At 34.3% G+C, this 25,662-nt stretch overlaps 1 protein-coding gene across 3 annotated transcripts in view; it reads right to left on the bottom strand.

The window, feature by feature from the left end:
- PRDM15 (PR/SET domain 15) overlaps window positions 1-25,662 on the bottom strand; it is a 149,034-nt gene that overhangs the window by 67,552 nt on the left and 55,820 nt on the right. For all 3 annotated transcript variants that reach the window (XM_031959188.1, XM_031959186.1, XM_031959187.1), the window contains 5 exons: window positions 18,567-18,791; window positions 16,660-16,792; window positions 3,388-3,566; window positions 2,922-3,016; window positions 1,852-1,939 (listed from right to left, as the gene is read on the bottom strand). In XM_031959188.1, coding sequence (XP_031815048.1) covers window positions 1,852-1,939; window positions 2,922-3,016; window positions 3,388-3,566; window positions 16,660-16,792; window positions 18,567-18,791 — 720 coding nt within the window. The remainder of the gene's footprint in view (window positions 1-1,851; window positions 1,940-2,921; window positions 3,017-3,387; window positions 3,567-16,659; window positions 16,793-18,566; window positions 18,792-25,662) is intronic.

Raw genomic sequence — 25,662 nt, 5'->3', positions numbered from 1 at the left:
AGTGAAAGATAATGAATTCTGTTTTAGAGATGTTATATATAAAATATATTCAATTTGTAATTTCTTGTGAGCAGCTGCAGAGGTATAACAAAAGCTCAAGAGAGGCACTAGGATTTTGTCACCTGAAAACTATAAGCATACCAGTGATTAAAGCTGTGTGAAATGATGAAATTACCAATGGAGCAGAGAGAGAAGAAGGTCAAAGACAAAATCTTTGGGTATACCTATATTTGGTGTGTGATATAGATAATGAAGCATCAAAGGATATTGGAAACTTGAAAAGAATAACTTGACATACTGGAAAACTGGGAGACAATAGTGCACAAAAACACAAATAAGAGAAAATATCCAAGAATAGACAATGGTCATTAGTGTCAAATTCTGAGAACAAGAAGGTTAAGCCTGAAAAAAGACCATCAAATCTGGCATTTGGTAACTTTGGAGAGAGCAGCGTTACTTGACTGATAAAATCAGAAGCCTAGTTGCAAAGGACTGAAGAATGAAAGAGAAGAAATGAAAGCAATGAGTAATGACAGATTTTTTTTAATTAGGACTTTAACTGAGAAAGGGAGAAGAGAAACAGAATAATTGTTTAAGGAAAAAGCAGTGTCTTGGGAATTCTTTTTTAAAAATTATGGGGTTAAAAAAAAATGATGGCATTATCATGAACATGTTTGTAAGAAGTAGGAAATTAATCAGTTAGATCGAGAGAAACTGAAAATTAGAGAGAAGGAATGAATGAAGGAACAATCTTCAGGAAAAGATGGGAAGATTCTCTATTCCCAGTTTTTCTATTCATTCAATTATATCTATAATATCTTTGTTATAAATTGGAGTGATGCTGAGTGACTGTTCATTTTTTCCTCCTTTTCTAAAACTCTTTTAAGATTACCCACTTTCTATACATCCTGAGTTGAATCATTGACTAGTGAGTGAGTTTGGAAGTTCCAAGTCTTGTTCTGACTCTAGCATAGACTTTAGCACTTTCTAGATTAAGTTTTGTTCTATTGGTTATATTTCTCTTTCTCAAATCTTGATATTAGTTATATCAACTTTCCCCTGGTTACTGGTCTCCCTAATAAAATGTGTTTTCCCCAGGAAGAGAAAAGGAGGGAGGAGAGGAAAAAAGATTTAACTGAAACAAATGAAATTGAATTAAAAAAAAAAAAAGTTTTGATTCAGGCTCAGGGTGGTTAAATACATTTTTTGAGTCACAAAATTAGTTGTGTTAGTATGTGTGTTTTTAAATAGAGCTATAATTTAATAAAGTCCCAATGTGGGACTTTTCTAACACTGAAGATTAGTAAACATTCCTCAATTGGTAGTTTTAGAAATCTCTTAGAGAATTGAGAGTCTGCATGATTTGCCTAGGGTTAAATGGTTGATTCATGCCTAGAACAAGGCTTGCCCAAAAGTTCAATTATATGTATAATTAGATCCATTATAATTATATCTAAGAAATACAGAAACTTCTAGTTGGAATACTATAATATATCTTTGCACCATACTACATATTATGAAAAGTTAAGAAATTTATCCAAGAAATTCAGAGAGACATGTTTCAGTGGCCTGGAAACTTGCCTGACAAATTTCATTGAAATCAAGGGTAGACTTGGAAAAAATATATTACAGGTACATTTAATATACAATGTGAAAAAAGTAGAGTTTCATAATGAAAAATTAAATAACATGTCAAGATATTGTGAATGCATGTGAAATCATGTAAAATGAATGACTGCAGTAAAAGATATATTGCTTTTCTAAAAAGTATTGATATGAAAAACTTATTATCTAAGTTTATTTCAATTTTTGCCAGTTAATTTCCACATCACTTAAGAGAACTGTTCTTACCTGTTCTACAGTTGTGAAATTCCAGTGCACTCTCTATTCGAAAGGACTTCTCACAAGTTCCACACCTATATCTGTATTCACTATCAATCTATTTTCAAATTGAAAACACATTCAGTAAAATGAAAAAGAATAAGCCAAAATAAAAATGGACAATTAGCACTTGCTCACACTTTTCAAAAGCAAATCTTTAATTGGGCATGTAGGTATCTATTTCACTCAATACATTCAATTAATTTGGCTTTACCTATTTTCCCAACCATCTCATCCAATATTCCACTTCATATATTCTATATTACAGCTAAACTAGATTAATCACTACTTACCCTACTTTCCAGTATCTGCATTTTTTCTTACAATGTTTCCTTTGCCTGAAATACCTTTTCCTCTCAATTCTTTAATCACTCATTTATGAAACCTGATGCCATTTCTTCCATGAAGAGTTCCTATAGCACTAAATTCCATATTATATGAAAGCACTAAGATTTCATATTTAATTTTTAATTATGATTGCTTGAATAACTAATTTCTATTAATAAAAGACAGGAATCATATCTAATTAATTTTATATTCTCTTGAGTAGGTTTTAAACTTGCATCCCAGTTTCTATTTGAGTTTAAAACCATTTTTATAGAGTACCTAATACAGTATCTGGCATATAATACAAATTCAAACATTTATTTAATTATAATTAAGACATCTTTGAAACAAGCATCAACTGCTTTTGTTTTCCAAGTTTTTCCTTTTTTTGAATGCCATTATTTTCCCCATTTTCCTCCTTCTATTTTCCTCTCAAATGCAACATACATTTTTATTCCTCCCTATGAAATAATCCTACAAAGAACATTTTTTTTTTTTAGCAAATAATGTCTCAATTAATTCAATAATATTAATCTATTTTCATCTTGGAAATCTTCCAATCTTTCTCATCTATCCACTTGCTTCATCCTTTAATATTATTTTAGTAACTTTAATACAGTAGTAGCATTCTCTGAGTTCTCATACAAATCTTTTTTCCCCCAGTAATAATTTCAGAGCTAATTATCTTTTTTCAATAAGTATTTACCACTCACCTCATTTCTGCTGTGCTTATATGAAACATGCTGCTTTAGGCTTTCTTTTCGGCTAAACAATTTTGCACATTCTTCACATTTAAATAGCTTATCACCTGAGGATTCAACCAACATTTTTTTTTAATGACAATTTAGACATGGAAATAAATAATTCAAACAGCACCCAAATACTTGAAAAAGGATTTAGAAGCCCTTCTAAATATTGGGGTGTCTCCTTCCTTCTCCCTCTCTCTTTATTTCTCTCCCTCCCTTCCCCCCACCCACACTCTTGATCTTATATATGTCTAAAGATATGAAGAAATGTGCTCTATCTATCTATAGCAACCAGAAAAAGATCACAAAGAACATTTTATTAAAAAAGAAGCACAAAAAACGGTAACACATTAATATCATTTGGATTCTTTTTTTCAATATGCTAAGTTGTGTGAAGACTAGTAATTTGGCATAGTGTCAAACATAAACTCACCATGAGAACGGATGTGTCTACTGAGGTTGCTGCTGTTCTGAAAAATTTTACTACAAATATTGCACTGATAGACCCGTTTGTGCTCCCCAAGCTGTTTGATTAGCTTTCTTCGGATACCATGTCTGCTAGAAAGAATTAAACTTCTCTTGAGGGATATAGTATTCTGATGATGGGTAAACCTGTCAAATTAGAAATTTTTAAAAAATGTTACATAAGAAATCTGGGAAGCTAAGCAAATCATGCTGGTCATTGAACAAACCACAAAAAACAATCAAGACAGTTGTACAAATAAGAATTAACACAGATTCTGGATTAACAAAGATCCACATCCATACAGTTGCTTTATATCTATAAAACAAAAAAACTTGAGTGGAAAAGAGAAGGTTAATAAAGGATAATTACAAATTATGTTTTCTCATAAGTTGAAATTCTTTATATTAAAGTGTCACAGTTTTCATATTCCTTATTGTTTTGCTAAAAATTAGGAAAGATGAAAACTCTTTTCTCTTTGAAACCACTTCCCAACACACACCCACACATACCCCCCCCCCCCCCCCCCCCCCCCACAGGCATATACACACAGCAAAACCTTCAGTGTAATGCAAGTTGAGTTAAATGCATTATCAACAATGCATCCAGGAAATCTATGATTAATTATTGAGTTACCATACAAACATACAATACTGCTGTTATGACAACTAGGTATCACAGTGGATAGGATGCTGGACCCAGAGTCAGGAAGATCTGAGTTCTATCCCACTTAGCTATGTGATGCTGAGCCTTCCATCAATCTGTTTGTTTTGGTTTCGTCGAATTGTAAAATTGGGATGATAATAATAGCATAATAGCACCTCTCTTCTAAGGTTCTTGTAGAATCAAATGAGATTAATAATTGTAAAGCACTTAGTCCAGTTCCTGGCACTGCTATATAAATGTTAAATATTATTATTATTATTATTTACAATATATAAGCTCTCAGAGATGTAAGACTTTCATTTTTGTCTTTGTATCATCAGTCCCCAGCACAGTGCCTGGCATACTATAGGAACTTAATAATGAATAATAATTGACTGACCTTTTAAACTTAAATTTTAATTTTTTAAAAAATGTTTGTGCTTCTCCTCACTTATTCACAAATATTTACTAATGGTCCTATGAGGTAAAAAGATACTAGACAAAATACAAGAATTGTTGCTGCTGTTTTTAATAGAGATTACAATCTGGTAGGAAAAATAATTCAAATATATAAATAACTACACTAAAAGAGAATATGAGTAAGAATGAACAAATTCTATCATTGATACAATGAAGGCTGCTTGGAACAAATAATATTTGAATAGGATCTCGAAGAATGAGTAGGATTTCAATAATTAGAAATCAGAATAGATTAGGAACGGAACATTCTAATTTTAGAGAACAGCACAAAAAAAAAAGGAAGAGTTTGCCTTAAAATGAAGACAAGAGAAATTCCTAAAAAGTAGTCCCAGTGATCCAATAGTCCACTGTGCTTCTAGGATACATCTCTCTCCCACAGAAATTGCCAAACCAAAAGCCTTCTACCCCAAGCCTACTAGAACTATGACCAGGTGCAAAAGTTCCCCATAGCCAAGAGAAGCCACAGGCTTCTCTTATTTCACACCAGAAATTTTCAATGAAGTCTGTAACAACAGTCCCCACCCCCCCACCCCCTCTTTCCCTTTGCAAACCAGCTAACTCTTGTGAGCAACTGTCCAGAATATCCTCTCCTCTCTTTCACCTTCCTCTGCAATTCTGACAGATAAGGGCCCTCTTACTCCATTCCCTTATGCTTTCACTCTTAACCATTGCTCCAATTTCCCCACTGAGCAGCACACAATAAAGAGCTATAATTAACAAAGTAGACTTGTTTTAATCTTATGTAAGCTGAAGACAAGATGTGATGTGGTACTGGCAGAAAACAGGAGAGGCTTCTTTAGCAGCTTCTGGAATAGCTTCCAGAGTTGGCTGTGAACACTGGGAAGGTAATATTCTATGCTAAAAGGTACCATTTTATGCTGGAAGAGTTTGGCCCTTGCTTGTACTTTTCTATTTTTTTGCTGTTAACTAACTGAGGTTAAGTGAGGTGGTATATTGTGTGAACCCCATGTATAAACCATACCTGGCCCAGCAGTACCTGAGATCAGCCCAAAAGAGCCATTCCTTTCCTGGAAAGAACCCATTCCCTTATCAGAGTCATGCATCTAGGATTCTTTCGGTTTATCCTGACTGGTCATTGCCACAACTCCTTCACTATACTCAAGACCACATGAGATCTGTCACAGGCTATGGCTCCCTGCAGCAAAACACATGCTTGTCTCCTTTTAGCAAAATGCCCCAAGGACTGGGGCCATTATTGTCACAACTCTAGTCCTGAAGGATAAAAACCCCATCACCATTGATATGAGGTAGCTAAGCATCTCTTCAAGAGTGTTCCCAAATACTTCACTCCAGCTCCACCAAGAAACCTCAAGAGACTGAAAACTTGCTCAAGAACTATAACAGTGATAGGGCACAAGTGTGTCAACCTTACTAGCAGAAGACATATATCAACACAGTAAAGAGAGCCCACACTTCCAAGCAATCACAGCTGGGCAATAATACCCAACTCAGGCTGATTGGACAGTCTGGAGAGCTCACAAGTAAGTAGAGGATGAGGCAGCTCACTGGATAAGGATTGGACTTTCTAGTAGACCCAGTACTTACTCACCAAATGGTTCCCTATTCAGCTACTCCCCAGAAAAAGAATTTTACTAGACTTGAAAATCAGATCCAGGCTCAGATGAGAAAAAAGTGAATTAGTTATTATAATTATTTAACCCTGGGGTCTCAACTGAGCAAGGGGGACTGGGGCAGGGCAAATGGTAGAATCTAGGACTCCCCTCAATCCCTAATCTCTGCCTAGCTAGAAAGCCCAGTTGGCTAGTTTGGTGAGCACAAGTGAGCTGATAGCAAGCACAGCGATTAAAATATCATCACCTTTCCCATTTTCCATTTGATCTTTGTAACCTGGAAAAAAGAACAACCTACAGTTATTGCCCTGAATACTTCAGGCCAGAGTGGGCCATCTTTGTGGAGAAACAGATCCTATTCAGAAAAATTTGCATGGTACACTGGGTCTAATACTAGACAAAGTAACTATTTGGAAATGCTGAGCTTAAGAAGACATGTCCTGCTGGATTGCTTGCCTTAGGGACTGTGCCAACCTATCTCCATTCAGAAGGCTCATCCCTGTGCTTCCCTGAGTGATCTTACTCCCCTCTTTTGTGATCATGGGGGAAGACCCCTTTCACATATTATATTATGTAATGTCCGGACCAGCTCTCTGGAGGACCTCAGGATCAGCTTGAGTCCTTGGTCTTTAGTGGAGGAGTGAAGGAGGCAGGAGAGCTGCCACGTGCCTGGTCAAAGATGGCTTCTGGAATCTGGCATCTTCCCTTGTGCAGGTGGCTAAGAGCGTGTTCTGTCTCTGAGACTCCCTTAAATAACTCAGTCCAATTACATCACTACAACACACTGAGCAACCATTATACATCACCATAGTAAGTACTAAGTATACGTTTAGCTATAAGTACCTTGCTGACCTAGATTTAAGTACATCTTTTCAGAGTTCCCCACCCTCTACAATATTAGACTAAAAGCAATGGTAGCAAAGAGCCTTAACTTGGCCAACTATTGGATCTACCTGCATCCTCTGCCCTCCACACACCCAGGGAAGTATAACATATCTCCTAACCTGCTCCTTCTAGGAAATGGGAATCCTTACCAATCTGGGACACTGTGGCATTAGGGGGACCAATGACCATGACTGTACACTTTTAAAACTTTGACTAGTGCCTCCTTTTCTGTTTGTCCTGGGATAGAAATGCATGGACACTGACTCTGCTCTTTCCACTCACGTCATCCTGATAGATAAATTTGAGTTTAAGAGAAATACCTCAAAGTCTTTTCCTGAATTTTTGGCATTCCTAAGGAGATACTCTCAGTCTAGTAGAATGTTTCCAAAACTATATTCAAAAAACCTGGGAACCAGATATACTTTATTTTTTTTTTTTATTATAGCTTTTTATTTACAAGATATATGCAAAGGTAATTTTTCAGCACTGACAATTGTAAAACCTTCTGTTCCAATTTTTACCCTCCTTCCTCCCATCCTCTCCCCGAGATGGCAGGAAGACCAACATATGTTAAATACAATATATTTATACATGTTCATACAGTTGTTTTGCTGCACAAGAAGAATCGGACTTTGAAATAATGTACAATTAATCTGTGAATGAAATTAAGAATGCAGACAGACAAAAATAGAGGGATTGGGAATTCTATGTAGTGAGCCAGATATACTTTATAAACACACCTTCCTGTGCTGAGGGATTGAAAAGTGGAACCAGGATTTTCCCTCCTCAAAACCAGAATCACTATGAATCCCAAGAAAAGGCATGATGGTTCAAGGCCTCCTCTGGTACTTTTTTTATTTCTTTGTCCTTGTCCAGGAGCATCTGTATCTCCTTATTTTCTTCCAGTTTAGCTACACTTGTATCCTTGACATTCTCGACTTCCTTATCATGCTAGGCAGATAACAAAGATAGAAGAGTCCTTGAATAGGAGTCCTAATGATTCTTCCTATCTCCACTCCCAGTTTAATTTTCCCTAGGGAATAAATCATTTATGTAAAACTACCCAAGACACAATTAGGCAAAAAAAAAAAAAAAAAAAAAATGCTTGCCACCAAAATTCTCTGGCTTTCTTTAGCTCACATCATGAGTCCTTACTTAAGTCCCAACCCTGCCTTCCTGCCTAAGATAAAAAGAGGCACTATGAGACCATAATGCAATTACCTTACCCTGACCAACCCAGCTGATTCTTTTGAGAGTGGCTATCCAGGTCCTCCAGAAAATTCTTCCCTTTACTCCATCTCACTCTTTAAAAGAATTATCAGATATTCTGGAGAGCAGTGGAGCTAGAATTGCAACCAAGAATCATCTACCAAGCAAAACTGAGTATAATCCTTCAGAGGAAAATGCAACAGAGGATTTCCAAGCATTTGTTATTAAAACACCAGAGATGAATGGAAAATCTGATTTTCAAATACAGGCCTCTGGAGAAGCATAAGGAGGTAATCAGGAAAGTGATCTTATAAGGGACTTAATAAGGTTTATCTGTTTACATTCCTACATGGGAGGATGATACTTGTAATTCATTAGAATGTTCTCATTATTATGGCAGTGAGAAGCAGTATATATAGACAGAGGGCATGGGTGTGAATTGAATATGAAGGAATAGTATCTTTAAAAAAAAAAATGATGAAATTAAAGGGTGAGAGAGGAATGTCCTGGGAGAAAGGAAAAGGGAAAAGTGGAATGATGTAAATTATTTGATATAAAAAAAGAGGTAAGAAAAAGCTTTTACAGTGAAGGGGAAGAGAGGGAAAAGAGGATGACACTTATAAGTGAACCTTACTCTCATCAGAATTGACTCAAATAGGAAATAACATGCATAATCAATAGGGGTGCAGAAATTTATCTTACTTTGTAGGAAAATAGGAGGAGAATGGGATATGGAAAGGGAAAAGAGTGATAAAAGAGAGGATATATTGGGGGAGGGAGTAGTCAGTAGCAAAACACTTTTGAGGAGGGACAGGGTGAAAGGAAGTGAGAATAAATGGAGGGGGCAATACAATTAGCAATAATAATTTTTTAAAAAAATTCTCTGATGGAATATTATTGTTCTCTAGGAAATGATGAGCAGGATGCTTTCAGGAAAAATACAAAACAAACCTGGAAAATCCTCCATGAGCAAAGTGAAATATATTGTATACAAAATAATAAATGTTCTGGGATGACCAACTATAAAATAACTTTGTTATTCTCAGTAGTACAATCATCCACAACTACTCTGAAGGACTTATGATGAAAAATCATATCCATATCCAGAGAAGGAAATGATTATGTCTAAATACGGATCGAAGCATTCTCTATTTCTCTCTCTCTTTATTTTAGTTGAATTTTTCTTGAGGGTTTTTATTTTCATTAGGGTAGGAGATCTATGTTTTCTGGGGGAAACTGAAGGAAACAGGGTTAAGTGACTTGCCCAAAGTCACACAGCTAGCAAGTATCTGAGGCCAAATTTGAATTCGTCTTCCTAACTCTAGAGTCTGTGTTTTCTTCATTTTGCCACCTACCTGCCCTGCCTTTGTATTAGGGGATTTTAATATCAACATAGATGATCACGTAAACTCCCTAGCCTCCCAAATCCTATCTCCTTAAATCACATGACTTACTTTTTCACTTCACTACAGCCACAAATATGGATTACATGCTAGATCTCACTGTTACCCAAAAATGGAGTGTAGGGTTATGGTCTCAGAAATACAATCTCAACATCATAGCCATTTCAATACACTGTCCTCACATCCTGAATTCCTAACTTCTATCATCATTGATTTTTTTTGCCAAATATTGGTTCTAGATTTATCATCCAGTTTCCCCACTACTGTTTGCAACCTGAAGACTGCAGCTGGAAGTCTCACAGCAACATGATTGAGTAAATTAATTACAAAAGTAATTTTATTCAAGATAAGTTTATCCTTCACCACAACAAGGAATTCTTTTTATTCCTCCCTAATTGAGTTCCTATCTTCTCCCCCCCAAAAAAAATATTTTAATATTTCTTTCTTCTTCAATCCTCATACCTTCTTCTTCTCTTTGTCCTGAAGCTGTAGATACTCTATTACTTTATTGAAAAAAAATTGAGGCCAATTAATGTGAACTCTTTCTCTTTATCTCAAAACTTCAGTTTCTGATAAAGAAACAGCATTTTCCTCCAAACCATACACGTGTACTCGATGTCATTGCCTTCTCATTTCTCCAGCATACTGTATCCTCATTCATCCTTTCCTCTCTTGAAAACAATCTCTCTGACCCAGAAGTGTTTCTACTGGGCTTATATCCCAAAGCAATTTTAAACGAGGGAAAGGGACCCACATGTGCAAAAATGTGGCAGCCCTTTCTGTAGTGGCTAGAAACTGGAAACTGAATGGATGCCCATCAATTGGAGAATGGCTAAATAAGTTATGGTATATGAATGTTATGGAATATTATTGTTCTTAGGAAATGACCAAGAGGATGATTTCAGAGAGGTTTGGAGAGACTTACATGAATTGATGCTAATTGAAATGAGCAGAACCAGGAGATCATTATACACAGCCACAAGAGTATATATGATGATCAATTCTGATGGATGTGGCTCTTCTCAAAAATGAGATGATTCAAACCAATTCCAATTATTCAGTGATGAAGAGAGCCATCTACACCCAAAGAGAGGACTATGGGAGCTGAGTGTGGACCACAGCATACCATTCTCATTCTCTGTTGTTTGCTTGCATTTTGTTTTTTTTCCCAGTTTTTTTCCTTCTTGATCCAATTTTTCTTGTGCAGCAAGATTAACAGTATATATATGTATACATATGTTAGATTTAACATATTTAACATATATTAGACTATCTGCCATCTAGGGAAGAGGGTTGGGGGAAGGAGGAGATAATTTGGAACAGAAGACTTTGCAAGGGTCAATGTTAAAAAATTACCCATGCATGTTTTGTAAATAAAAAGCTTTAATAAAAAATTAAAAAAAGAAAACAATCTCTCCCTATCATCTGGTTCTTCCCCTACTGTGTTCAAACATGCTCACCTCCTGCATCCTTAAAAAAACCAAAAACAAACCCTCAGTAAACATCACATTTAGCTATCTTTTATATCTTCCCTTCTAAGACAAACTCCTTGGGAAAAGTTGTCTAAACTTACTGCTCCTATTTCCTCTGTTCTCATTCTCTCCTCAGTTCTTTGGAATCCAATTTCATCATTCAACTGAAAATATTCTTACTAAACTTAACAATCAGAATCGACACAATTGATGGTCTTTTTTCAGTCATCTTATCTGTTGTATATTACAGTTCATCACCCTCTCCTTTTCTTTGTTTTCCTGACATTATTCTTTCATCCAATCTGTCTCTTTTATAAATCTCTTTTGCAGTCTCAGCATCCATAGCATGTCTCTGAACTATAGGCTATGTATACCTTAGAGAAATGGATTCTTCAAGATTCTATCCTAGGACTGCTTCTCTTTTCCCTATACATTTTCTCTTAGTAACTTCTTTAGTTCAGACAACTACAGAAACCTTTCTATTTATAATTCAGTCCTAATCTAACTTCTAAGTTTCAGTTCAGTATCACCAGTGGCCTACTGTATATTTCAAATATGATATCCAAGAAACATCTTAAACTTACTCTATCCAAAATGAGCTAATTATTTTTCCCTCTAAATGCTCCACTCTTCCAAAATTCTCTATTTCTATTGAAAGCACCACCATCCTTCTCTTTTTTCAGGTTCATAACCTAGGCATTTTCAAGGCCTCTTCAATCTTCCTCACCTGACATTCAATCAGTAGCTTTTTAAAAGTAGTACAATGATAGAACTCTAGTCCAGGAGGCAAAAAGACCTACATTATAGGATTTCAGGAACATTATCAGGCTGCAAATTTAAAAACTTTCAGTGCTTACATAGTTGTCTGATCCAAGGGAAAGCTATAATTCTGCCTTCTGACTGGAATTTTAGTGTGAGCAATGGGACTATGGACTTGCCCTGGTTGATGTTCTAGTAGACTACTGTCAGATTCAGCCACTATCAGCCAGCTGGAAAGCTCAGCTGGTTCAGAATGGCAGCTCTACAAGTTTCACTTTGCTCTGGAATTTTTGCCTAGTTCATTCTGCTACCAGCTTCAGACTGGGTTGGAAGCTAGAATTTAAATCTACTTTCAGGTCCACATACAGGTCCAAGCCACATAGCTGTTGTTTGCTTTTGAATGTCTTCCTTGCTTGGTTTATTGCTATTGTCATACAGGGAGCCACCTGGCAGTGGCTGCTGGAGATCCAACCCAGACCTGCAGAATGGATCTCTTCTTGTGAAAGGATGATACAAGGAGACTGAGAGGCAGTTGCTGTTCTCTGACCTTTCTGACTGAGAGGCCATTGTGTTGTCTGACCTCTCTTCTCTTCCCTCTGCCTCCAATTTATCTCATTCCCAGTCTGCATCACCTGTGTCAGAAAAGGCTGCTCTGCAACTCCTTCAGATGTTATGATCCACAGCTGTGGAGGCTTTCAGAGAATTGACCTGTCCCTTAACATATTGTAAAGGGCCAGGAACTTTTCATTACTCTGGATTGTCTTTCCCTAGGCATAGATCCACTCTTCAGTTCATCTTGGATCTATGACTCTGAATTATATAGTGAGTCAGTCAATCAGTTAATCAATAGTCATTTATTAAGTACATGTTATGAGCCAAGCATAATACTAAGTGTGAGGGATGCCCCCACTCCCCCAAAAAGTAAAAAACAGCCCTATATATCAAACAACATGCAAACAAATATATACAAACAAGCTATATTCAGAATAAACTAGAAATAATTAATAGTAAAAAAAAATAAATCAAGAGGGATTGGGAGAAACTTCTTATAGAGCATGAGATTTTAGCTGAGACTGGAAGGAAGCCATGCAAACCAGGAGGCAGACATGAGAAGTGACAGCATTTCAGTAATGGGGAAAAGCCAGAGAAAATGTAGAGTTAAGTGAAATGTCTTAGTGTAAGAATAGTAGCAAATAGGTCACTATTATTAATGTGAAGACTATATAGGGAATTTAAGGTATAAAAAGACTGAAATGGTGTTGGAGGTAGATGGTTATAAAAGATATGAATGCCAAAAAGAGAATTTTGTATTTGAACCTGGAGGTAATAGGAAGCCTCTACAGTATTGAGTATGGGGGTTGGGTAGGTCAGACCCGTGTTTTAGGAAAATCCCTTTGATGGCTGAATATCCAGGATCAACTACAGTAAGGATAGACTTGTGATATGCCAATCAGCAGGCTATTACAGTAGTTTAAGTGTGAGGGGATGAAAGTCTTTTGGTAAAACCTATTCTTGCACACTGCACAGATTTAGGCCCCACTATGCTAGATCTAGACCTCTTGTCCTCGTATGCAGACTATCCTTGGGTCAGAATGTTCTGCATGACCTATTCATACCTACACTTATCCCCAGTATCCACAAAGTTTTTCATCTTTCTCCTGATGTCAAACTGGGCTTGGACTTCCCAATCAGGATTTTAGTCTGCTTCATTTTCTTTTTATTTTTCTCAATAATATTTTATTTTTTGCAATTATATGTAAAGATGCTTCAATCTGCCTCCAGTGTCCATAATTCTCTCTCTGGATGCAGATAGCATTTTCCATCCCAAGTCTGTCTGGAATCACCTCATTGCTAAAAAAAGCTAAGTTTATCATAGTTGATCATCACATGTCCTCCTGATTCTCTTAACTTCATTCACTGTTAGCTCATTTATTCTAGGCTTTCCTGAAATCAACCTGTCCATTATTTCTTACAGAACAATAGTATTCTATTACATTCATATATCATAAATTATTCAGCCATTCCCCAATTGATGGATATCCACTCAATTTACAATTCCTTGCCACCATAAAAAAAAAGTCTGCTTCATTTTCTAGATATATTTGAAGAAGTTGGAAGTATAGAGAAGCTCACAGAACTTCTTTCTTCTACTGTGTCATTTAGGCTCTACTTCCTCTACTGTCACTGAATTTTTAAAAAAAAGTAGTTAAATCCTCAAACGGATCCGTGGTGTAATCAATAAAAGTATTCCCTAAAATAAGGTTAATTATTTTATATCTCTATCATGGAGGCTGGGTCAAATGTAAGTGGAAGTTGATGAGGCAGTCCACATGTAACTGCCTCTTTTTTTATGCCCTCCCATAAATTTGTCATATAGAGTCCATCCAATGTGAGACTGCCTTCCTCAATTTCTCTTAATATTATCAAGCATAGGAACTGATTTTCAATTATGCCTGCTCTTTGCAACATGACCAACTCAATTTTTCATTCACATACTTCTTTGATGACGTCATTTCACTCTTGATGGCTATTTTTAATTCTTCAGAGATTATGTTTCATGGCTCATAGTCATATAATGTCAGGATAAATATTGGTACTAAAAGGATGACTTATTTGTTTCTGGAAGGCACTTGGGATTTTTAAAGGACTTTTATAGTCTCCCAAAGGAAATAATGCATGTTATTTTCTTATTTAATTCTGGGTACAAAACTCATTGCCCATCAAACCGCACGTCATTATATGTACAATAAGCACTCCTTTATCGACATGTTATTTCTGTGAAGATAATTAGATCAAATTGTTTTGAGCGGCTAGGGACCTCATTTAGAAGTTTCTGTAAATCTAGGGCTGACTAAATAATGCCATGAAAAAATAAGAGCATCTGGAGGACATTACCATCCGTAGACAATCCTTTTTCAATGTGGATTCCATGCTGGATGATTTTATAACAGTAGTGAACATTTAGCTAAGTAGTGAAGATTAATCTCCCTGTTTCATGCCTATTAGTGAATGATCATATAGCGTTCTAACAAGCTCAAATGCATTGTTATACCTTTCAAGGAATTTTAAATAATTCTGATATCTCTATAGGAGATACCTATTGGAGAAGTGTCTTTAAGGTATTCTTTTATATTAACAGATTAAATACCATTTTAGAGATCAAATGTAATAAAATTTCTTTTAAAAAATTTTTGAAAAGTGAATAGAAGTGAATGTAAAGTCACATTCTTATATGTTAAAGAATAATAGCACAAATAAAAGATGGGAGAGGTATGAATAGAGAGCAATTCATGTGGGAAAAAACTCTGGAGATTTTAGTCTACTTCAAACTCAGTAAATCAACAATGTGATAGAGTAGACAAAGGCAATTGCAATCTTTAGGCAGAATTAATAGAATCAAACCATTCAGAATGAAGAAAACAATATAATGTGATTTCAGGAATATAGATTTAGAGCTGGAAGAAGCTTTAGAGGCTATTGAATTCAACCGTTTTATTCTACAAATGAGGAATCTGAGTATTAGAAATATAATTTGTCCAGAACAATAAAAGCCATTACAGAGGTGTTTTGGGAAACCAAGTTGCTGAACATTCAACTAATATTCTTTTAACTGTTCCATGTTGCTATTTCTATGTCCGATGCTTTGGTCAGATCAGTCATCAGGAGTATTCTGAATTCTGACTCTGAACTCTAATATTTTTTTTAAAAGAAACCAACAAATAGGAATGTGTTCAGAAGGTAGAAATTACAATAAGAGAGGATAAAGGAATCCTCATATATGAGAATTAGTTGAAAGAGCTTTGGATAGTTACTCAGAGAAGATAGTTTAAAAGGGATATAGGAAAAATGTGATAATTATCCAATTATTTGGAGCAATGTCTCATGAAAGAGGGAATTAAATTGTTCTTTGTTGTCCCTATGAACAAAGGGAAGTAGCAAAAAGACAGATTTAGACTCAATGTAAAGGAAAAAAAGACTTCCTAACAATGAAAGTTGTCCCAAAGTGAAGTGATTTGATTCAAGAGGTAATTAATTCCCATTATTGCAGGGCATCAAACTGAGAATTTGTTATTGTGGAAAATATTACTGCTTAGGTACAATGTGGACAAGATGACCTTTCAGATTCCTTGCAAATGATTGAATTTTATGATTCTGAGATAATGAGATCATCAAAGAAGGAAGTACATTGAAGGAAAAGAAATAAACTTTTGAAAATATTTGCATGTAGAGAGAAAAAGGAGGAGAAGAAGAAGGCAGAGGGGATGAAGAAAAAACACTCAAGAGGAAGAAAGAAAACCATAAGAATGTAACCTCATAAAAGACATAAAGAATAAAGTGGCCAATGGTGAAACATGGTATTGGAAAATCAAAGAGAATGTGAACTGTGACAAAGTCATTAAATATGTCTAGGAGAAAGTCAGTCGGTTACTTAAAAAAGAACAGTCTCATGAATAGGGACAAAAGAAAAAATGTAATAGGTTGAAAAATAAATGGTGAGATAATAAAGGCAAGTAATGTAGACTGCTTTTTCAAGACAATGAAAGAAAAAGAGATAGAATTATAATCTAAGTAATAAAAGAGTCAAGAGAAGAATTTTGTTGTGTAGGGAAATATAAGTACGTTTGAAACATTTAATAGTACATGGTTTAACCCTCCATAATATTATATGAAATGGCCAATCTTCATCAGACTATTTTGAAGAGTGTTACCTATTTTACAAAAGTAATTCCAATACTGCTTATTAAATTATCTTATTTGGTGGGACTAATAGAACAAAAGGTTTAATTGATAACTTACTTTGGAACTGAACTGACATCTTTTGTAGTACTGGGCAGCTTTCCTAAAACGAGCTCCATAATCCGCTCATCCGTAGTTGAGTTAAGGTCTTCATCAGGTGGGATTTCTGTAATAATTTCTGCCACTTGATCCACTGGTGAAGGGGGGGAAATATAAATTATATGTACACATATGACAGGTAAATAATCCTAAAAACTCCAAAAAACAAATTATTGTAAAAATAATACTTGCGTTAGTGAACAAAATATCTGAAACAAACTAAAGAATGTTTATGAAAAAACATTTAAATCATGTGATTATTAAAGTAAATTTGGACTAAAAAACAACAACAACAACAACAACAACAGCAAAAAACAAAGTCAAATCATACATCTTGCAAATCCTGATAGTATGATATACAGGAAAGCAAAACTAAGTTTTTCCCCAAAATTGGTTATGTGTTTATGATGATGATCATAAAGAGTCAGAGTAGTTCATATTTATCTAGTACTTTAAATTAGTCTTTTTTTACAACAATTTTTATTATTGTAATTATTATTATATTCATTTTTAAACATGAGGAAATTGAAATTCTGAGAGTCCTATGACTTTTCCATGATCATGATACTAACATGTCAAGTCCTTAATTTAGGCCTTCTAACTTCAAATTCAGTGTTCTTCCCACTATACTATGATGCCATAAAATACACTATAAATTCTTATGAATAAAATTGAAAGGCAAAGAAAATTTTTTCTATATTTACTATAATTTATTATTACATTAGTCATATAAATAACAATATCTTTATGGTTTTTAAAGGCTGAAATATTCCAATTTTTTCTTCTCAAAGCTACCAAAAAAATTTCAAATGTATTTTTATAAATATATATCTAAATATATAATGAAAATCTGTAGCCAAGTAATTTTAATGCTTTTAAATTTTTTAAATCTATGGTACTGGAAACTTGATTAATAATATCACCTTCAAACCTTATTTTAGACATTAGTTTTGATCTTCTCCCTGTTAACATTAGGAAAATTACTAAATTTTATAGAATCATATCATAGTATCAGAGATTTGGTGGAAAGTAAATTTTATTGTATTTTTCTTTTTTTATACTACTTATTTTCTGTACATGAAAGAGTACCATGCACATAACAGGCTACCATCAGAAGCCAGAGGACTAGGTAATGCATAAGTTGGAAAATCAACTCCTAATAAGCATATTGACTAAGCACAGCAGAAAAATCTTAAGTAGAAAATTTCAGAAACTAGAATGCATTTAAAGCACAATGATTTAATTAACTTATTAATTTGATAAATATAAAGCCACTGGTCTCATTTTAAAAGATTTCAAAACCAGAAGATCAATAATAAAATCTAATCAACATATTTAAAAAACTTATTTTTGGCTCTAATCACATCATATATAGGAAACTGAAATGCACAGTAGAAAGATCCTTGGGCGAATATCAGCAGAAATTGCTGCAGTTCACATCCTGGTTCTGATAGCTGTAAGAGTATAATAAGTCATTTAAAGTTCTCCAAACATCAGTTTTATACAGTTTCTGTATAAAATGGTTAGCATACTTTTACTACTTGCTACATAGGATTGCTGTAAAGGAAATACTTTGTAAAACTTAACTTATAGAAGAAATGTGTTATTATTACCTGTGCATTTACAATTATTTCATGACTCCAGTTTCTATCCATTCTGATCACCCTATACAACAATGCCAGAATAAAAATATAAAATAACGCATTACATATATGACTAAGTACCTCAGGTTTTTTATCTCTCAAATGAAAACATGAATTAAATTATTTCTTTGAAGTCCTTTTCATTTTTAAGGTCTCTGATCCAAGGAAATGGAACTCTACCAATTACAAATTGGCAACCATTTTCCAGAAATCAGTGCTACTCACCTGCTGGTTCCTTCTCTTCAATGATAACAAGAGGTTGTTCACTTTTTGAAGTTTTGGATTTTTTACTTCTTCGGGGCTTTTTCTTTGGTTCTCTGTTGGCACTGCCACTTTCAAAAACAACAGGTGTGTCTTTAGGAAGTACCTCTATTTCTTTATCTGGAGTTATTTCATTATGGCTAGTTGGAGGTATGCCTTTGATTTGTTCCAGATGACTCAATACATGCTCTAGAGAAACAAACAATTAGGAAATACTGTGTATTTCAATGGAGTTAGACTAAATCTCTAAAGTGTTCTTCTAATGTTAAAATTCTTTCAGTGTACAGACATATAAATATTATCTACCATTATTCCTTTCATGGGGAAGATCATACTTAGTTTTGGTTTTGGTTTGGTTTGGGTTTTTTCCTGAGAGGCAGCATACTATTTTGTGATCCTCCTTATTGGATCCTTATTGGACTAGATGACTTCCAACATCTCTAAATCTGATCCTATGACATTGCTTAATATTTCAAAGGCTTAATTTCATTATGTGAAAAATAAGAATGATATAGTTTTTTTTTCCTCAGAGTTATTGTAGAGATAGGGTTTATAAACCTAAACCAAGTATATAAATGTGATTTTACTACCATTATACTGTTGTTATAGAAAAATATATGCTCTTCACAAAACACTATAATTACTTCTAAAAGAGTCACACAGATATCAAGGTGATTCACCTTCATGTGAAAGAAATTATTTCCAAAAGCACACATAACTCTATTGTTAAAATCTTATAGAATTTCAAGGACTTTCTAACTACCCATAGTGAACCGTGTTGTCTCCCTAATTAGAGGATGAACACTTCAGAGAAGGACATGCCTAATCTTTTCTATTTGTATCCCCAAAACTTAATAATTGCTTTTTCTATTCATGACATTTTTTAAAACTTGTTTTAAATATGATCAATTATAACAATTGTCTTCTGATTTTGAACCATTCTTATATACTTGATAGAAATTCAACTCGATACATAATGAATGATTTCTTAGAAAAATTGCTGTGTGAGTTTAACAGGATTTTTTTCAAATTATATACAGCAAGTGATATTTTTAAATTTTTTTTTTATTTTCCCCCTTTTTAAATAGCATTTCACATTTCCAAATACATGTAAAGATAGTTTTCAACATCCATTTTTGTAAAACTTTGTGCTCTAAATTTTTCTCCATCCCTCCCTTTCCTCCCTAAGACAGCAAGCAATCTGATATAGGTTAAATATGTGCAACAGAATTTTTAAAAACTCAATATTCATTAATGACGGCCATCTACAGTTCTCCTTTGCTTTAACCTTCTTTAGCTTAGGTATTAGAAAAATATTTGCCTTTTAAAAAGGAAAGTTAGGTACAGCGCTTTCTTTATCAACATGTTAAGAATAATTTGTATATTAATGGTATTAATTTTTTTGTTTTTTAACTTGACAGAATTTTCCTGTAAATCAATCCATCAAGAACTGGAAATTATTCTCTGATAGTTGCTTTACAACAGCTAGTTCTATTTCCTTTTCAAATACTGAATTATTTAAGAACCACATTTGGTCTTCTGTTCATTTCAATATTTTTGAAGTAGTCTAATTTCTTTTGTGTTCTGTTTGTGCACAGGTACTAATAATTTTTTAAAAATCTCCTCTGGTTTTCTTCTAATTTCACCTTATTCATTTGCTGTTTATTTTGATATATTGTTTTATCACTATCAGTATCTTCACATATCACAGTATCTTTCAAATATTTTAAAATAATTATTAATAATTATTTTTTCTCCAATTACATGTAAAATATTTTTAAGATTCTTTTTTTTTAAAAACATTTTTAAGTTCCAAATTTTCTGCTTCCCTAATCTCCCTCCACTGCCTCCCCCATTAAGGGAAGCAATCATCATGATATAGCTTACAGATGCACAGTCATGTAAAACCATCTCTATCGTAGCCACAAACACAGACAAGAAAAAAAAAATCAACAAGAAAAATAAAGAAAAGATATGATGTCAACTCCATCGGTTCTTTCTCTGGAGATAGGCAGTTTTGTTTTTTTTTGTTGTTGTTTTTTTTAATCATAAGTCTTTTAGAACTGTCTTAGATCATCGTATTGCTGAGAAGAGCTAAGTCACATACAATTGATCATCATAAAATATTGCTGTTACTATATACAGTGTTCTGATTCCGTTCATTTTGTTTTGTATTAGTTTATCTAATCTTTCCAGGTTTTTTTGAGAGTATCCTATTCAACATTTCTTATAGAAGCACAATGGTATTCCATCACAATTATAAATAACTTGTTTAGTCATTCACCAGTTGATGGACATTCCCTTAGTTTCCAATTCTGACATCATTAAAAAAAAACTACTATAAATATTTTTGTACAAATAAGTAACTTTCCTTTTTGTTTTTCATTTCTTTGGGATACATACCTAATAATGCTGTTGCTTGATCAAAGAGTATGCATGGTTTTATAGCACTTGGGACAAAGGTCCAAATTGTACGCTAGAACAGCTAAATCAGTATACAACTTCACCAACCAACATGGGGGCAAGAAAGCACTGACCCAGAAGTCAGGAGGACCTAAGTGCAAGTGTGACCTAAGACACTTAATTCTTCCTAGATGTGTGACTCTGGGCAGGTCACTTAAGCCAAATTACCTCAGTAAAAATAAATAAATAAAGACTTTACGTTGATGGAATCAAGCATTACTGTCTAGATTTTTCTCTATCGCCTCCAGCATTTGTCATTTTTCTTTTCTGTTATATTAGCCAATCTGATCAGTTATTTTAATTTGCATTAGTGTCTTGATTTTCCCACATCCCCTCCAGCATTTGTCATGTTCCTTTTCTGTCATATTAGCCAATCTGATCATAGTTGTTTTAATTTGCCTTTCTCTAATCAAGAGTGATTTAGAGCATTTTTTTTTTCAGGATAGATTTTACCTCCCCCAATCTACCCTCCTTTCTACTAGCCACTTCCCACCCCCTAATCCTTTCTTTATCCCCTTTCTCTCCTACTTTCCTGTATGGTAACAAAGATTTCTATACTTAACTGAGTATACATGTTATTTCCTCTTTAACCCAGTTCTGATGAGATTCTGATAAGATTTCTATATTCTTCCTCCCCTGTCTCTCCCATCTTACCCTCCACTCTAAGAATCTCTTTCACACTTCTTTTCTGTCAGATAATTTGCCTCATTCTAATTTTCGTTTTTCCCTTCTCTTGGCGCATTCCTCTCTCCCCTCTTAATTTTATTTTTTAGATTATCATCCCATCATATTCAATTTACAACCATGTCTATGGATGCTCCTTCTAATTGCCCTAATAAGAAAAAGATTTTAGGAGATCCAAGTACCATTTTCTCATGTAAGAATGTAAAGTAGTTCAACCTTAAGGAATCCCTTATTTTTTCCTCTACAATCTTGTGTCAAATTTTCTGTTCAGCTCTGGTCTTTTTTATGAGGAATGCTTGGAAGTGCTATATCAAGTATCTATTTCCCTCCCCTTCTAAAAAAAGATTATGTTCAATTTTGTTAGTTAAATGATTCTTAGTTGTAATCCTAGCTCCACTGTTCTCCAGAATATCATATTTGAAGACCTTTAATCCTTTAATCAAGAAACTGCTAAATCTTATGATATCCTGACTGTGATTCCATGGTATTTGAATTATTTTTTTGGTTATTTGGGACTTGGGAACTCTGGAATTTGGCTAATACTCTTGGGATTTTCAAGAATTAAGCAGTGCATTCTTTAAATTTATATTTTGTCCTCTAGTTCTAGAATATCAGGACAGTCTTTCTTGATAATTTCTTGAAATATGATATCTAAGTTTTTTTTTTTTTTTTTAAGCATGGCTTTCAGGCAGTACAATAATTCTTAAATTATCTCACTTGGATCTATTTTCCAGATCAGTTTTTTATCCAATGAGATAATTTCACATTTTCTTCAATTTTTTTTCCTATTCTTTGATATCTCATGGATTCATTAGCTTCCACTTATCCAACGCTAGTTTTTAAAGAATTATTTTCCTCAGAGAGCATTTGTACCTCCTTTTCCATCTGGCCAATTCTACTCCTTGGTGAGTTCTTTTCTTCAGTGGATTTTTGCGCCTCTTTTTCTCTTTAGCCAATTCTGCTTTTCAAGCCAATCTTCTATTCACTGGATTTTTGTCCTCCCTTTTTTTTAAACTATGTGGTCTGTTCTGTTTTTTAAGGTATTATTTTCTTTAGTATTTTTTTTTTGTCTTCTTTACCAATGTATACCCTTTTTCATAATTTTCTTACCTCTCATTTCTCTTTCCAATTTTTCTTCTACCTCTTTTGCTTGATTTTAAAAATATTTTTTGAGCTTTTCCATCACTTCAGACCAATTCATATTTTTCTGAATAGCTTTGGATGTAGCATTTTAGTTTTGTGTTATGATCATCTCTGTCACCATAATAACATTCTATAGCCAAGTTCTTTTCCTGGTGTTTGCTAATTTTTTTCTAGCTTATTTCTTGACTTTTAAGTCTAAGCTTAATTAAGAATCTGCTTCTGGAGTGAAAAAGGCACTATCCAAATGTGGCTGTTTTCAGAGATAATTCTGGGCACCTCTAAGTTTTCAGTTCTTCCAAGGTGGTATGATCTAGGAAGAAGTGTGTTTACTGGTAATCACTTGGCCTGTGCTCTGGTCCGTGTGCTACTACAAGCACTGTTTTGGAACTGGAACTATGACTAGGATCCTAGCTCCCTTGCAGCCACAACCTTTGATGTGCCAGTGTTCCTCCTTGCCCTACGACTAAGACTTGGATTGTGACCCAGATCCACATAACAGCAATGCAACAGAGTTCTACCCCCCTGTTCAAACAAAAGGACTCCTGATCAGTTGTCTGACTCCCTTACCATCTTTGGGTTCAGAGGTCTTACTCCCAAAGTCTGGTGCTGGTTTACTAGAGTGCAACCTGTGCTGGACTGTGTTCTATTCTTACTGCAGTGAAACAGACCTTTAATGTTAACCTAAGTTATCTTTGGCTGGACAACTGTTTTACTCCATCCTTTTGTGGCTCCATTGCTAGCAAGAGAGATAGAGAAAGAATAGATGAAAACTAGGAGAAAGCCATAAAATACCAAATTTAATCAACCATTTAATCAATTATAAAATTTATTTATATACCAGAAGACTTTATAAGATGTACAAATAGGACATAGATGCCAACAATACAAAATGACATTTAATATGATGTAGTATTTGGTACAAAAGCAAAAGTGAAAGATCATCTTCACCAGGATTGCAGAACTTAAAAATGTTTCTTCTGGTAGAGCCTGGCATGCATCTTTGAAGATATTCTAGAAAAGGTTTTGAGTCACCTGAAAGTTTTATGAAAAATGATCCATATATGTGTGTACATGAGTGTACATATCTTTGTCCAGCCAAAGATAACTTATTTACACGCATACATGTGTGTTGTTCAATCACTTTAGTTGTATCCAACTTTTTCTGACCCCAATTGGGTATTGTTTTGGGCAAAGAAACTGGAATGGCTGGCCATCTTCTTCTCCAGCTTATTAAGAAAAGATAAGAAAACTGAGGCAAATAGGATTAAGTGTTCACATAGCTAGTAAGTTTATGAAGCAGGATTTTAACTTGGGTTTCCTTGACGCCAGGCCAAGTGTTCTATCTATTCCATCTAGCTGCCCCGTGTCTATATATTTTCTGCTTTCTTGTGCCATTATTGAATTAGCACTATTACTAACAAGGTCGGAGGGTATTAGATAGTGACCCAAAAGCCACAGATCATTTTTGGACATTAATAGCTTAAAACTGGGATAGCCTCTACTTGAAAGAATCCATGATTTCATCAACATGAGTATTTTCTCCCACAGTACAGGCTTCAATTCATCTATATCAGCTTATCCCAAGTACTTGTCCATGTTCTCCCAAAAATACACTGTTTAAGTTCTACCTAGAGTAGGCCAACTCTAGGTCTTAACATTTGAGGAGTAACAGTATAACACTTAGAGTTTACATTTATATCTACTGCTCTGTTAACTGTATTATACTTTACTTTCATAATACTAGTCCACATGCCTTTCAAATTGTTCCTCTATGTAATAATATCTCATATTCCTTTTTAAATGCTGGTTATTATTACTACTAAGTAGCAGCTTATTTAACCTTCCATTACTATTTATGTCACTCAAACTTTTAATTCTTTGAAGGCCATTCTAATGATTCACAGACAAATAGTATCACAAGAAGAAGGCTAGTATTTAAAAGATGGAGTTGTATGTTAAAGTACAACCTGGAATCATTGAAATCACCATGGAGTTTCCCATATGCAATGTAACACATTCTCTTCTTCTTATTCAGTTGATGGCTAAGCTCATCAGCAATAATCAGTGCATGTCTATATATATATATATATGTATGTATATACATGCATATACATATGAAATAAGGACTTTTAATCCAACTATATATCCCAATTTCAACAATAAACACTCTTTAGTTGATCAGTGAAATAGGTTAGGTTCAAAGAACAAAATAGTTAATTACTATAGTAATCTAGTGTTTGACAAATCTAAAGACTACAGCTTTTAGGATAAGAACTCACTATTTGACAAAAACTGCTGAGAAACATTTCCAAAATATATAGAGAATTGACTCTAATTTATAAGAAATCAAGCCATTCTCCAATTGATAAATGGTCAAAGGATATGAACAGACAATTCTCAGATGAAGAAATTGAAACTATTTCCAGTCATATGAAAATATGCTCCAAATCATTATTAATCAGAGAAATGCAAATTAAGACAACTCTGAGATACCACTAAACACCTCTCTGATTGGCTAGAATGACAGGCAAAGATAATGTGGAATACTGGAGGGAATGTGGGAAAACAGGGACACTGATACATTGTTGATGGAATTGTGAACACATCCAGCCATTCTGAAGAAAAATTTGGAACTATGCTCAAAAAGTTATCAAACTGTACATACCCTTTGATCCAGCAGTGCTACTACTGGGCTAATCCCCCAAAGAGATCTTAAAGAAGGGAAAGGGACCTGTATGTGCCAAAATGTTTGTGGCAGCCCTGTTTGTAG

Source organism: Sarcophilus harrisii, chromosome 3 (assembly GCF_902635505.1).
Source record: "Sarcophilus harrisii chromosome 3, mSarHar1.11, whole genome shotgun sequence".
In the NCBI taxonomy this organism is placed as follows: domain Eukaryota; kingdom Metazoa; phylum Chordata; class Mammalia; order Dasyuromorphia; family Dasyuridae; genus Sarcophilus; species Sarcophilus harrisii.
Note: the sequence above shows the minus strand (reverse complement) of the source record. Positions and strands in the feature narration are given on the sequence as shown.